Source organism: Bos grunniens, chromosome 15, assembly GCF_055505025.1.
Source record: "Bos grunniens cultivar Pamir isolate PY7600 chromosome 15, Bosgru_T2T1.0, whole genome shotgun sequence".
Lineage (NCBI taxonomy): Eukaryota > Metazoa > Chordata > Mammalia > Artiodactyla > Bovidae > Bos > Bos grunniens.
Genome location: NC_141179.1, coordinates 84869246 through 84884511, shown reverse-complemented (window position 1 = coordinate 84884511; position 15266 = coordinate 84869246). Strand labels below are relative to the sequence as shown.

The 15266-nt window shown below is 43.9% G+C and overlaps 1 protein-coding gene across 1 annotated transcript; it reads left to right on the top strand.

Annotated features, from left to right (window-relative positions):
* The first annotated feature begins 657 nt into the window (after positions 1-657).
* Positions 658-13735, top strand: LOC147358918 (membrane-spanning 4-domains subfamily A member 12-like). Its single transcript, XM_086338237.1, has 5 exons — positions 658-720; positions 1143-1286; positions 4385-4441; positions 11711-11830; positions 13607-13735. The coding sequence occupies exons 1-5, from the start codon at positions 658-660 to the stop codon at positions 13733-13735; spliced, it is 513 nt and encodes a 170-aa protein (XP_086194363.1).
* Positions 13736-15266: the final 1531 nt, after the last annotated feature.

Here is a 15266-nt window from a genome sequence, read left to right as displayed (position 1 = left end):
TGAGGGTTAGGATCTTCTATTTAGATTCTTCTACTAAACTCTCATGGGTCCTTCACTGAAATCAAAGGAAGTCAGTGGATTTATAACCCAGAAAGAAGCTAAAATTGAAGAGTGAGTCATCAGTGGGCAATTCCATCTGATCCCAACCCGAATTGGCATCCTTCATGTGGGAGATAGAGGCACAAGTCACCAATAAATGCGTGATTATGTGTTATCTCAAGGTCAAGGTTCTGTGACAGTTAATTGAATGCGTCAGCTTACCTGGGCCACAGGGTGCCCAGATATTTGCCCTCATTGTTTTGGGTATGTCTGTGAGGATGTCTTTTGGATGAGATTAACAATTAAATCAGTGAACACTAAGGCGGATTGCCCTCCATGTGTGGGTGGGCCACATCCAGTCAGTTGAAGGCCTGGCTAAAACAGAAGACTGACCTTCCCCATGTGCCTCCCTCGCTGCCTGACAAGGATGCTCTGGGCTCATGTGTGAGTGAGGCTCCACACAAGCTGGCGGACAAGTCCCAGCACATGAGCACATTTCACATGAGAGTATAGAAAACCAGGGGTCATTAGAGAGCATCCCTCCTCATGGTTTTTCTTGAACAAAGCCTAGGGCTCTGGTCCAGCCTGTAGTTACAAAAGTCAGCACAGGGTATGGGAATGGTGAAGAGCAAAGGGAAACCCAAGTCCAAGTCCCAGGCAAGAGAGGACGACAGAAAGGAGGCAAGTCCAAAAGGACCAAGTATACACTGGAGGTGGCCTCAGAGAAGCAACCGCAGAAAGGAGACCAGTGTCAAGGCAGAGCCTGAGACGTCCCCAGAGCCAGACATCTCCTTTCTGTTGTGTGTCTGCCTGAACCAAACAAATAGGTCTCTGCTTTTCACTAAGCTAGAACCAACTAGATTTAAATTAATTACCTCCAAAGATTATTATAAAACAAAGACAAATACTCCCAGTTTCATTAAATAACCCCAAATGTGGCCCCTTTATCCACCTTGGTTCCTCCCTAACATGTTAAGTCTTTCATCACTGCTTCAGAAATACCAGGGTAAGGTGAACATTTCCACGACCTTTCAGTCACTCAGATTGTATGCATCTGTGATAGACTTGACTAGAGTAATGATGATGACTCTCTCTCCTCACAGGCTGTGCAAATAGTTCTTGCCCTGTTTCACTATACACTGGGTTTTCTCTGTGCTGTCTTGTTTCTCGGTGAAGAGGATGTAAAAACCACTGGCAGTGTCCCTGTATTACTCACACTAGGGTACATCATATGGTCATCACCATTTGTGAGTAAACCATTTTATGGTATTTTTTCTTTCATCTTTTTTCTAATGTATCAAGTGAATTACTTATGAGATCAAGAAATGGACTAAAGACCCAGTATCTGACTCTAAACAGCAAATTTTACTGTGGAAACAGCCTTAACAAAGTGGAGGGTAGGATTTGGGCTGGGGTGGGGAGTGTATACTTAGGGAAAGCATTTTTATGTTTGTTGTATGTTTGATAAATCCTTTAAGAGAATGGCATGTGCATGCATAAATGATATTGAAGGGTATGTTTGAAGAGTAATAAAGAGAGTGGCTGTTTGGAAAACTATGATGCCCTTCTTTGGCCTTTTGGAGATTTTTAGAGAGACTACACAAGGAAAGAGAAAAGAAGAAACATGGGGTGGAGAATAAATTAAAACAGATTTCTAAAGTGGATATTTTGAGTAAGGAAGGATATTGTAGTAATTCCATAAGCATAGTTGCCAAGGTACCTGCCAGAGACATGCACGATTAACTACAAGACACTGTATTCAGGGAAACCCAAAGCTGTGGTCTCCCACAGGTTAATTTAGGCTCATAGCTACAACCAATCCAGAAACAACTCATCGATCAGGGGTTTTATTCATAAGTGATGTGGCATAGTAACACAACTAATATTCCTAGTGTATCAAAGCTGAAAGAAAGTGAAAGAAAGTGAAGTCGCTCAGTTATGTCCGACTCTTTGAGACCCCATTGACTGTAGCCTACCAGGCTCCTCCCTCCATGGGATTCTCCAGGCAAGAATAATGGAGTGGGTTGCCATTTCCTTCTCCATCAAAGCTGACCCAAGGCCAAATTTCTCCTTAGAGGGCAAAAGGTTTTATTAGCCTCTGACCAATTCCCTTTGTACTCCTCAACCAAAAACAAGGCTGTGGGAGAGGAGATTTGAATGTAACACAGTCCCTGTGCTTTGTGAAAAGGACTCTGAAACATGCTGCATGCATGCTAAGTCTCTTCAGTCATGTCCAACTCTTTGCAACCCTTGTAGCCCACCAGTTTCCTCTGTCCATGGGATTCTCCAGACAAGAATACTGGAGTGGGTTGCATTCCCCTTCTCAAGGGGATCTTCCCAACCCAGGGATCAAACATGCATCTTTTATGCCTCCTACCATATGCAGGAGATATGTCATCAGATACGCAGATGACACCACCCTTATGGCAGGAAGAGAAGAGGAGCCAAAGAGCCTCTTGATGAAAGTGAAAGAGAAGAATGAAAAAGCTGGCTTAAAACTCAACATTCAAAAAACAAACATCATAGCATCTGGTCCCATCACTTCATGGCAAATAGATGGGGAAACAATGGAAACAGTGTCAGACTTTATGTTCTTGGGCTCCAAAATCACTACAGATGGTGACTATGGCCATGAAATTAAAAGACACTTGCTCCTTGGAAGAAAAGCTATGACCAATCTAGACAGCATATAAAAAAGCAGAGACATTACTTTTCCAACAAAGGTCCATCTAGTCAAAACTATGATTTTTCCAGTAGTCATGTATGGATGTGAGAGTTGGACTATAAAGAAAGCTTAGCACCGAAGAATTGATGCTTTTGAACTGTGGTGTTGGAGAAGACTCTTGAGAGTTCCTTGGACTGCAAGGAAATCCAACCAGTCCATCCTAAAGGAAATCAGTCCTGAATATTCATTGGAAGGACTGATGCTGAAGCTGAAACTCCAATACTTTGGCCACCCGATGCAAAGAATTGACTCATTGGAAAACACCCTGATGCTGGGCAAGACTGAAAGCAGGAGGAGAAGGGGACGACAGAGGATGAGATGGTTGGATGGCATCACTGACTCGATGGACACGAGTTTGAGTAAGCTCCAGGAGTTGGTGCTGGACAGGGAAGCCTCGCGTGCTGCAGTCCATGGGGTTGCAAAGAGTCAGACACAACTGAGTGACTGAACTGAACTGATACCTCCTGCATTGGCAGGCAGATTCTTTACCATTAGGGCTTCCAAGAAAGCCCCTTGAAACATGGTACTACAGCAGTTTTAAACCTGGGGGGTCTAGTCACCAGTGCCCCAGATGAGAGATATTCCCTCAGAGACTTTCCTTTAGGGTTGGTCCTCAAGTGAAGGGCATTTACCAGCACCAGAACTTTCTGGAAAGGGCCATATGTCATAAGGAGAAATGCTTTACACTGACAGAATACAGTGAAAGTGAATTGCCCAATACAAGGCATCCAGAAGGATTCCCAAGTCCATGATGTAGAAGAGAAGCTTACAGAAGAAATTAGTCACAGGTAGTAATTATTCAATTTTATATCTGCTGCATATCAGGCATGTTCCAAAAAGTACTTCAGGTCTGTTTTATATGATGGAAAAACCAACCCCATGAGAGAATGTTACTAATTCCCATTTAATGAATAAGGAAACCAAGATTTAGAAAGTGTAAGTAAATTTTACAGAGTGACCCAGGAAAAGTATCAGAGGGTTTTTTGTTTTTTTTTTTACCAAGCTAAGAATACTTCTGCTTTCATGACAGGGTCTCATTTTCCCGGACTGCAAGGTCCCCAGCCCCCTTCAAATAAGTCATCTTTTGTAACTGCTGTGAACAGATGCAGATCAGGTATAAGACAAACCATTTCAAAAAAAAAAAAAAAAAAGTCCTAATTGCCAGGAGCAACAAACAGACAGACTACGTGGAAGTCACCCTCTAATTCTTCAGATCAAATGCTTTCTGAAACTATTTTCAGTTGATGAAATCTTTTTTTCTACAGCGTGATGGGTGTGGGGCAATGTTCTCTCAAATAAATGGCAATCAAAACAAGTGAAGTACATCCTCCTTGTCCCTCATAGTCTTAGTGAGATCCCTAAGCACCAATACCAGTACAAAGGTTTCGTTAATGACCAAAGACTTTAAAATGCCGTTTCTTCTCTGTAACGGAGAAAGGGTGAATCCATTTCTTAGAGTCTACCAGTGGTCACTGCAGAACTGAAATACGTAGTTAAAACCACCTTCTTCAGAGAATTCAGTGATACGTTAGAGCTCAGGAATGCCACTGGCATTAGGGAAAGTGTTTGGGGGCCCATCACCAGGAATGGGTGTTTACAGACCCGTGTTTCTGCCCCCAGTTCCTCATCTCAGGGTGCGTGGCCATCATTGCACAGAAGAAGCCCACGCGATATCAGGTACGTGGGACATTTGGGGCAATGCCAAGAATAAAAGGTTTGTGCCTGGAACAAACGGAGAAGAAATTATTGCTTTTCAGTCAATTTCTCTAGGAGGAAAAAATACTTTTCCAAATGTTTGTATAGGAAAAAACAACCACTTGTTATCAGGATGCCCTCCAGTGCATCTCTATGTGTGCGGGGTGTCTGGGTGTTGAGGAGGGTGCAGTGCACGGAGTTAGTTTTATAAGATGTCAGATTAGAGGGTTCTGATGGGAAAATCAATTCAAGCTATCTAGTGGAGTATGTTGTCGTTGTTTACTTGCTAAGTTGTGTCTGATGTTTTTGCAACCCCATGGACTGTAACCTCCAGGTTCCCCTGTCCATGGGATTTCCCAGCCAAGAATACTGGAATGAGTTGCCTTTTTCTTCTCCAGGGAATCTTCCCGATCCAGGGATCAAACCTACGTCTCCTGCACTGACAGGCAGATTCTTTACCACTGAGCCAGCAGGGATGCCCAGAAGGGAATATATAACCAAATAGAACTCTCACCTAAGAGTCAAAGTAGTGGGAAGGGGATAAGACAAAATGATGTTTGAAAAGAGAATTGCCTTCAGCAAACTCAGACCTAGAGAATAACATTGGACTATGAATCAGATACCATTAAAGTACATCCAACAAAGGACAGTCATTTTCCCCTGTAGAACCTCCCCCACTGTGATTGGGATCACAGCTCTGGAGGTGGATTGTCCAACTGGCTGCATGAACTTGGGCAAATTACTGTGCTTCACTGTCCTCATCTGAAAAAAAAAAAAAAAGACCCATAAAGTTACCTACCTCAAAAGATGGTTGTGAGGGTTACAAGAGTAAATAAGCATGAAGGCTGAGGCTTCCCAAGTGGGAGTAGTGGTAAAGAACCTGCCTGCCAACGCAGGAAACACAGGCGATGTGGATTCAACCCTTGGTCTGAAAGATCCCCTGGAGGAGGGCATGGCAACCTACTCCAGTCTTCTGGCCTGGAGAATCCCATGGAGAGAGAAGGCTGGAGGGCTACAGTCCACGGGGTTGCAAAGAGTCAGACACAGCTGAGCGACTTGGCACAGCATGCACGCAGCATAAAGGACAGTTACACACAGCATGTACATGTGACCCAGATGTGATCTGGTGTTACTTTTGCCCCAAAGATACAAGTAGAGTTGGCCTTGAAGTCTATGAATGCCCTCGTGATTTTTAAAATCCCTGAAACTGTGTTGGCTGGGGGAAGAAAAAAAAAAAAGTGCAACACTAGAGTTGAAAGCTTTGTGCTCAGTCGCTCAGTCATGTCTGATTCTGTGGCCCCATAGACCACAGCCCACCGGGCTCCTCCATCCATGGGGCTCTCTGGGTGGGAAGACTGGAGTGGGTTGCCATGCTTCCCCCAGGGGATCATCCCAACCCAGAGACTGAACCCGCATCTCTTATGTTTCCTACATTGGCAAGAGGGTTCTTTACCACTAGCGCCACCTGGAAAGCCCCAACTGAGGCTTTATTTGGGGACAAAGTGAAGAGTATAGCCCAGGAGACAGCATTTCAGACAGCTCTGAGAAACTGCTCCAAACAGGCAGGAGGAACAGTCAGTGTATATGTGATTTTGGTGAAGGGGGAGTACATGCAAGCAAGCATTTTTTTGCAGAAGCTTGCTGCTAGTTTCATGAAGGTTACTGCTAGCTTCACAAAGGTTGCTGCTAGTTTCATGAAAGATACTATTACTCACAAGGAGCAGATGTCACCATGAAGGATTTTAGTATTTTTCTAGATATGAGGAGATGCAAGAATTGGACTCATAAAATCTTCTGAAAATATCTAAGTATCTGAAGACCTGTTTGGCTAGTTTTTCCCAGAGCACAGAGTGTCTCATTCCTGATCTCCACCCTGAACTCCTTTCAGGTGGATGTTGAAGGTTAAGGGTCGAACCAGCTTGTGATTTAATCCTTGTCAGAGGCAACCAGCAATTGCCCATTTTTAATTGGCAACTGACATTATCCTAGTTCAGTTTCATATTTGCACAGACTGTTTCCATTTTTCTTCACCACATCCAAGGAAACAGGTGTGAATAAATTTGCAATGCAGGAGGCCTGGGTTTGACCCCTGGGTTTGGAAGATCCCCCTGGAGAAGGGAATGGTTACCCACTCCAGTATTCTGGCCTGGAGAATCTGGCATGGACTTTAGTCCAGGGGGTCACAAACAGTCGGACATGACTAAACGACTTTCACTTCACTTGACTGGTTGTCACAAAAACTCACCAAAACAACTAATGGTTACCAAGGAGAAGAAGGACGCAGGGAGGAGGAACAAATTAGGGCTATGGGATTAAGAGGGATGAACTACTATATATAAAACAGATAAATGACAAGGATATATATTATATAGCACAGGGAGTTATAGCAAAAAAAAAAAAAAAAAAAAACTCACCAAAAGTGTTTTTGTTTTTGCTTTTTACCAGAAGGATGGTGGGAGAGGATGATGGTTATAACATCCAAGTTCTAGCCACAGTCTGGCTCCCCTTGTCATTCTTCCCCCAACCTCAAGAAGCAAAAGTAAACATCTCTTCTCGTCTCATCCAGTGTAGTTCCAGTTCCTTCTCTAGAAACATATGATGTCATTCTTCACAGAAACACAAAGACTCCTCTGCCCCAAGGATGCTAGTCCAGGAATTTTCCAAATTAGTGTGGCTCAATTCCACAGAATGAAATCAATTATAATTTCATTCTGTAGAATTATACATTTATTCTGTAGAATTCATACTTATCAAGTCAGGGAAATGCCTTGGAAAATTTACTCAAGTGGCAGCACCATGTGCTACTATTCTTGGGTGCTATACTGCACTTCGTCGGCCTTTACCGTTTCTAAACTCCAGTCAGTTCAGTTCAGTTGCTCAGTTGTGTCCGACTTGGGTGCTATACTGCACCTCGTCGGCCTTTACCGTTTCTAAATTCCAGTCAGTTCAGTTCAGTTGCTCAGTTGTGTCCGACTCTTTGTGACCCCATGGACTGCAGCACACCAGGCCTCTCTGTCCATCACCAATTCCCGGAGTTTACTCAGACTCATGTCCATTGAGTCAGTGATGCCATCCAGCCATCTCATCCTCTGTCATCCCCTTCTCCTGCCTGCAATCTTGCCCAGCATGAGGGTCTTTTCAAATGAGTCAGTTATTCGCATCACGTGGCCAAAGTATTGGAGTTTCAGCTTCAACATCAGTCCTTCCAGTGAATACTCAGGACTGATTTCCTTTAGAATGGACTGGTTGGATCCCCTTGCAGTCCAAGGGACTCTCAAGAGTCTTCTCCAACACCACAGTTCGAAAGCATGAATTCTTCAGTGCTCAACTTTCTTTATAAATTCCAATAATTCGGTTCAAAAAAACAGCTTGAGCATCAGGCATGTTCTGGTATGTAGGATGCCTTGGTGAACAAACAGACAAAGATTTATTGTCCCTGTGGCACTTATATTGTAATAGGAGGATAAAGAAATTAAACATGACAGATAAGGAAATAGTAACATGTGAGAAGGTGAGAACCACCGTGGGAGTGGGGTAAACACTTACAGGGCTGCCCTTGGGAGTCTGAGTGTTTAAGTGCTGTTGTTGTTCAGCCGCTCAGTTGTGTATGACTCTTCACAATTCCACGGACTGCAGTACCCCAGGCCTCACTGAAGCCCCTCACCATCTCCCAAAGTTTGCCCAAGTCCATATCCATTGCATTGGTGATGCCATCCAGCCATCTTACCCTCTGACGCCCTCTTCTCCTTCCCTCAGTCTTTCCCGGCATCAGGGAGAGCTTGTGTGCTTAAATAAGATGATCCAAATTCATCTCATTGAGAAGATGGCATCTGAGAAAAGCCTGAGGGAGAGATTTGTTCTGAACCCAGGAAGGCTCTTCCTAACTGTTTGTTTCCCCATTTCTCTAGTAAATTAACTTCCCTACAGTTAAAGCCTAGATCTCCTATGCATCTTATCAATTCCTTCAAATTGTCTTTCACCACAGCTTCTGTTGTAGGAAGGGGGACCCCTTCCAGGGCCTGAGAGTGGACTCTTGTCTAACATTCAGAAATGAATTGTCCAAGAATACACACATGCTAACAAATGTTAGCAAGAGACTTTACTGGGAAGGGGCACCCAGGTGGAGAGCAGGAGGGTAAGGGAACCCAGGAGGACTGCTCTGCCATATGGCTCACAGTCTTGGCTTTCATGGTAATGGGGTTAGTTTCCAGATGGTCTCTGGCCAATCATTCTGACTCAGGGTCCTTTCTGATGGTGCACACATCACTCACCCAAGATGTTCCAACAAGGAGGATTCTGGGAGGTTGATAGGACTTATGGACTGGGGTCTCCTCTCTCCTTTTGACTTTTCCCAAATTCTTCTGGTTGGTGGTGGCTTGTTCCACATGCCTTACCAGGACCTCCTGTTGTTAAGATAACTCATTCAAGTGGCTACTACCTTGTCTAGCTAGGGTGGGTGGTTTCAGTCAGCGTTTCCCTTAACACTTCAACTGTTTTTGAGAATACTCTTAGGCCCAGATTTCTCCATACTCTTGCAAATGAAGTAATCTCCCTTGGGGAGACTGAAGCCCTCCTTCTATAGTTTCCTTCTCTGGACAAATTCTCTAAGCCAGGGCTCTGGTGCTAGAATGTGCTGGGTGTCAAGGACAATGAGGTGCTTCTGAGTGACACCTCCACTTTAAGAGTTGAGGGCTTGATGAAGGCTGGCAGCAGCCCAGGTCTCCTATGTTTGCCTCTTATGATGTGGAACCCTGACCCCATAAGCCAGGGCAGGGGTGATCAGGGCCCAGGACTCACTGATACCACATCCAAGGTATTCCCCTATCCCATAAGTGGGGGGCTGGGCAAATAAAGAGAGCCCCCTTCTCTAGGTTGCATGCATGGGACGTAGCCTGAGCAACAGGTGGCTGGGCACAGGATTAGACATGCTAATTAAATGACCCGTGCCTCCAGGGAAGGTAGCACTAGATGAAACTCTGACTAGGGGATGAGGGGAAAGATTTGGAGTGGTCTTACCCTGCTGAGAAGAGACAAGAGGCTGCAGACCTCAGTTCATATACCACAGACTCACAGTTTGTACTGAGTTTTAGTAGATTTTCTTGAATAAATGTTTCTTCATTTGCTGTATGCCCTGAGGACTCTTTCCACAGATTTTTAAGTGATTGGGTTTATTTTTAGTAACATTCACAAGTTTCAGTGGGGAGTTGGTCCTTGTTCCTCAGACTCTCACACTAGAAACAGGATCCCTCAAAAGTAATGATGTTGTGTATTTAATTCAAATGTTCAACTAGGCTTTTTTGGAACATACATATCTTTCTTTAGGTGATCCTGGTTCATAAGGATGAATCACTGTTCTCTTTCCCCCCAACCTAGACAAGGGGGCTCTCTTCATCTGTCCAGCCCCCACTCATGGGATGAGGGACCTCATAAATGGATACAGGGTAAGTGTGCAGAGGCAGGAGTAGCGGGCACTTTCTGGAGCGTGCCACAGCCTGGGTCTTTACTAAGGAAGAGGCCCTCTGGCTGATACTCCAGCAGCTCTACATGTACATAAAGATAAAATTTAAAAATCCTCAGCACAGAAACTAGATTCTTCATAATCCATCCCTCACCCACTTCTCTGATCACATGTAACCCAACTCCCCTTTAGCATTTCACTTTTCAGCCACATCAAATGCCAGGAGTTTTCTGGAACTCCTGCTTCCCCATATTTCTGAAACTGCATATACACTGCTCTCTTTCCCATAATACACTTTCTCAACTTTGTCTGCCACTGTGAACTGAGTCTGGCTATCCAAGGAAAAATAAGAAATATTGAGAAGATGCCAGGCTTGTAGCATCTACAGGAAATGAAGGACTAGTCTTAGAAAATAAACAGGATCTGAGGGAGTCCCAGAGACCCAGAAACAGAAAGCACAGTAGTACAATGGCACCCCACTCCAGTACTCTTGCCTGGAAAATCCCGTGGACAGAGGAGCCTGGTAGGCTGCAGTCCATGGGGTCGCTAAGAGTCGGACACGACTGAGCGGCTTCACTTTCACTTTTCACTTTCATGCATTGGAGGAGGAAATGGCAACCCACTCCAGTGTTCTTGCCTGGAGAATCCCAGGGACGGTGGGGCCTGGTGGGCTGCCGTGTATGGGGTCGCACAGAGTTGGACACGACTGAAGCGACTTAGCAGCAGCAACAGCAGCAGTCCAGTTTCCCACTACCCCCGGCCACCTCCCGCATAACATCACAGCTCTCTCTTCTAGGAATGAATCCTAGTCTTTTGTTCATCTGTAAGTTACTTGCTCAAGGTTTACAGTCCTTAAGAGGAGCATTTTATTAGCTGTGGTCTGACTCTGGCTCTAGAGATTGACGACAAGAAGGACCTCCCTCTGACTTTCATAGAAGTTTGATAAGCATCTCTCATAAAGACTAGAACGATAAGAAGAGCCCTTAAAGTAGGAAGGGGGTTGCTGACTGGACAAGCAAAATTAATGTTGCCACTATCATCCTTTCCTTTTGTTAACCAGCATCAAAGCACATCCTTCTTTCCATTATTAGTTTTTTAAAAATTCTCTTTAAAATGTAACTATCCTCACATATACAAAAATACATGCAGCATCTTTGAAAAGGGATACAGCCTCTCTTCACAGCTCATGTAGGGCCCTCCATGCTGTCTGGAAGGATGCTGGGACTATGGAAAGGTTTTAAGTACTGAAGTGGCATTACTGAAGGAGGATGACATTGGCAGATGCTAGACTTAAGCTCCAGAGAAGGCAGTGGCACCCCACTCCAGTCCTCTTGCCTGGAAAATCCCATGGAGGGAGGATCCTGGTGGGCTGCCATCTATGGGGTCGCACAGAGTCGGACACGACTAAAGCGACTTAGCAGCAGCAGCAGCAGCAGCAGACTTAAGCTCATTGTTTATTGAATTTTTACTACATGAAGTATCATTTTGCCTCCCCCATTTGATTATAAGATTCTTCAGTTGAAGTCTGAGTTTATCCTTAACACAATATTTAGCACGTTGTAGGCACTGTATAATTATTTGTTGAATAAATAAATATATCTTCTGAAAAAAAAATTTATCCTAATTGGGTACTAGACAAATTTAATTCAGAGTCTTGCTAGTAGTGCAGTAAAATTCCAGAAAATCAGATTAAAATTTTAGCTGGAATGTTCTCTAGCTGATGGCTAGACTGGTTGCTTCATCAGAATCTGCTTCTGCTGCTCCTGATCAGCTTTCTCGTGTGTTTGTTACAGCTTACATCTGCCATCGTCATGAACATCTTTAGCGCCTGCTTTTCTGCATTTGGTACAATTATATTATGTATTGCATGTCTGTCTTATGTTGCAGAAATGGAAGACTATGTTTGGTCACAGGTAGGTACCAAATTTAATACTTACTGTATCAAAACTTTAGATATAACTGAAAAAAAACTACGATGAATGGTGTATGTTTGCAATGAGCAAGGTATGGAAAAGACAACCAAAGTTATCAAACATCTTTGGCAGAGAAATATTTAAAAAAAAAAAAAAAGCCTGTATTTCCTCCAAATTTTTGTCATGGAAATATTTTAAAATCAGTTTTCCTTTAGTATTTGTAAACAGTAGAAACCTCAGAAAAAGAGGAACATCTGGGGCTACCAGGGCTGGAAGAGGCAAGGAAGAATCCTCCCCCCGAGGGGGCTTTGGAAGGAACAGTGTCAGACCAATACATTCCTTTTGGACTTTTACCTTCCAGTCCTGTGAGAAAATATATTTCAGTTGTGTTAAGCCACTGAATTGTGATACTTCATTACAGCAGCCCTAAGAAGCCAGCATGGGAACCCAGTAAGCAGCCATCCACTCTTCTGCTCTCATGTTCCGAACCAAAGGAGCAAAGACAGAATCAAGCAGATACAGTAGAAACTATCAGCTTTATTGTTGATTACCATAGTTGAGTGCCGAAGAATTGATACTTTCCAACTGTGGTATGGAGAAGACTCTTGAGAGTCCCTTGGACTGCAAGATCAAACCAGTCCATCCTAAAGGAAATCAGTCCTGAATATTCACTGGAAGGACTGATGCTGAAGCTGAAACTCCAATACTTTGGCCACCTGATGTGAAGAACTGACTCCTTAGAAAAGATGATGCTGGGCAAGATTGAAGGCATGAGAAGGAGATGACAGAGGATGAGATGGTTAGGTGGCATCACTGACTCCAGGGACATGAATTTGAGCACACTCTGGGACATCGTGGAGGAAATGGGAGCCTGATGTACTGTGGTCCAGGGGGTTGCAAAGAGTCGGACACGACTTAGTGACTGAACAATACCAATACCACCATCACCACCATAGTTGGAGAAAAAGTTTTAAATCTTTGGCCAAAATTAACCAGCTAATGTACTGATACCTCCCCTTATGAATTAAACTCATCCTGCTAGTTATGAATAGACCACCAGTCTCCCTACAGTGGCCGTAGACAACTTCCAGATGTTGAGAAGAACTCGTAGCTGTAAGCGCAGATTGTTCTGGAAGGAGCTGGCTTCCTCCTCTCAAAAATCAACAATTAGATAAATCCCTGCTTCTCACATGGGGAATTGTAAGTGAAGAGCATGAAAAAGCACCAGAAGCCATTCTTTACCTATTTCTAAGAAAGAAAACTCCTACTTGGGGGCATGGTAGAAATGTGGAAGTAGAGGGAGAACGATTCCACCTGACACATGCCACAATGCTCATGATACATGAGTTAGAAAAAAACAGAACATGCAAACTACACGTGTGCCGGGGGAAATCATAAAACAGAGGTCACTAGTCACTCTCATTAAGCGAGGGACTACAAAGAGAAGAGGATGGCCACCAGTATGGCATATGGTCCCTCAGGCCACTCTCCACTACTCAGTCCACTTTTCACATGTAAAATAGAAATAAAAGCATCCTACTTGTAGGATTGTTCTTAAATGAGAGTGCTTAGCATAATGTGTGCCATATATATAAGTACTCAGTAAAATTTGAAACATTACATTGTTATGAGAACTACCCACCACCCACCCAAATCATCATAGGTGTGTGAGACTGTTGGGATGAATGATTTTTACCCTATTTTCTGAATGTTGTTCCTGTATAGTTTTTAAATGGTTAATTAACAGGAGGAATATTTCTCTTCTTTTTAATTCAGTTAGCTGGTGGTATGCTTCTACAATACTTACTCTTCAGCAGTGTCACAGAACTGATCATTGTAAGCATCCTCTTGTGTTGGATTGTGCGAGCACTGAAACAGTCAGAACCCAAAAAAGAAAGTAAGTAGCTTTGTTTCTGGCTGACAGATCAAAATAAAACAACTTCTGCTAAAACCTCTCTCTGAGGGACCAAAGTTTAGCTAGACTCAAGGAACAGAAGTGTTGCTTCTAAACTGAGGTCAGTGGCAGCAGAAAATATGCTAAAATGTCATTTGCTTGGTACTGTGAAAAACTGAACCTGAACTGCTTGTCTTGGGAAAAGTTTTAGGAGAATTATGTTTTTTAGAACTGGCGTCTCCCAGGAGATTCATAAAGCAAACATACACTGCAGAGGTTTCACAGGTCATACCAAATATAGGAACACTGAATGCTATAGACTCAGAGGTTCAAATTTAGTTATGAAATGCTGGCTTCTAAAATTTGGGATCTTCAAATGCCTTCTCAGATGGTTCAGCAGGTAAAGAATCTGTCTGCAATGCAGGAGATGCAGTTTCATTCAATCCCTGGGCTGGAGAAGATCCCCTGGAGAAGGAAATGGCAACCCACTTCAGTATTTTTGCCTGGAAAATTCCATGGACAGAGGAGCCTGGTGGGCTACAGTCCATGGGGTCGCAAAGAGTCAGACATGACTGAGCACACAGAAGCACAAATGCCTTCAGAAAATGAAGATTTTAGAGGCCACTTCAGAGAATACTTCTGGAATAAAAGAATAAGGATCTCTAAAACCCATTCTTCCATAAAATACATGAGAACATTGGCAAAAAGTTGTCAAAATCAACTTTTTCAGAAATCTGGAAATTAGTTAAAAACTTGCAATAATCCAAGAAGCACTTATTCAAGAAAAATGGCTGCGTCTTGGCAAGAACAGTGAGGCCCGTGGTGCTTTAACTTGTCACATTCCCATCCTCCTTGCCCCATCTCCATAGTAGCCTTTGGGGGTAAGTCTTTAAAGCTCTGGGACACAGTTGGCAACTCTGCCTTAGCCATCGCTCCTTGCTTGCAGACAGCCTTAGGTAACCAGAGGTGGAAGACTAGGGCATTCTCTGGTTTTCCTTTGGCATGTATACAACCCTGCTGGCAACCACAGAACTTGTGAAAAACACCAGCCTAACAACTACAACGGAGAAGGCAATGGCAGCCCACTCCAGTACTCTTGCCTGGAAAATCCCATGGACGGAGGAGCCTGGTAGGCTGCAGTCCATGAGGTCGCTAAGAGTCGGACAGGACTGAGGGATTCACTTTTCACTTTCATGCATTGGAGAATGAAATGGCAACACACTCCAGTGTTCTTGCCTGGAGAATCCCAGGGACAGAGGAGCCTGGTGGGCTGCCGTCTATGGGGTCGCACAGGGTCAGACACAACTGAAGCGACAGCAGCAGCAGCAGCAAGAACTACAAAAACGGGGGTAGTATTGGAGTTCTCCCAAAAAAGCCCTATTCCTAGAGAATTTTTATTAACTTATCTGGCAGCTCCCTAGAAATCTCCACTGGCAAGCCTCGTCTTAATTTAACCTCACTCAAAGCTTAGTCACTGTGAACAGCTATCTCCCTGGGGTGTTTGAACAGACAGTGGCACTTAGCATCATGTCTGACTAAATC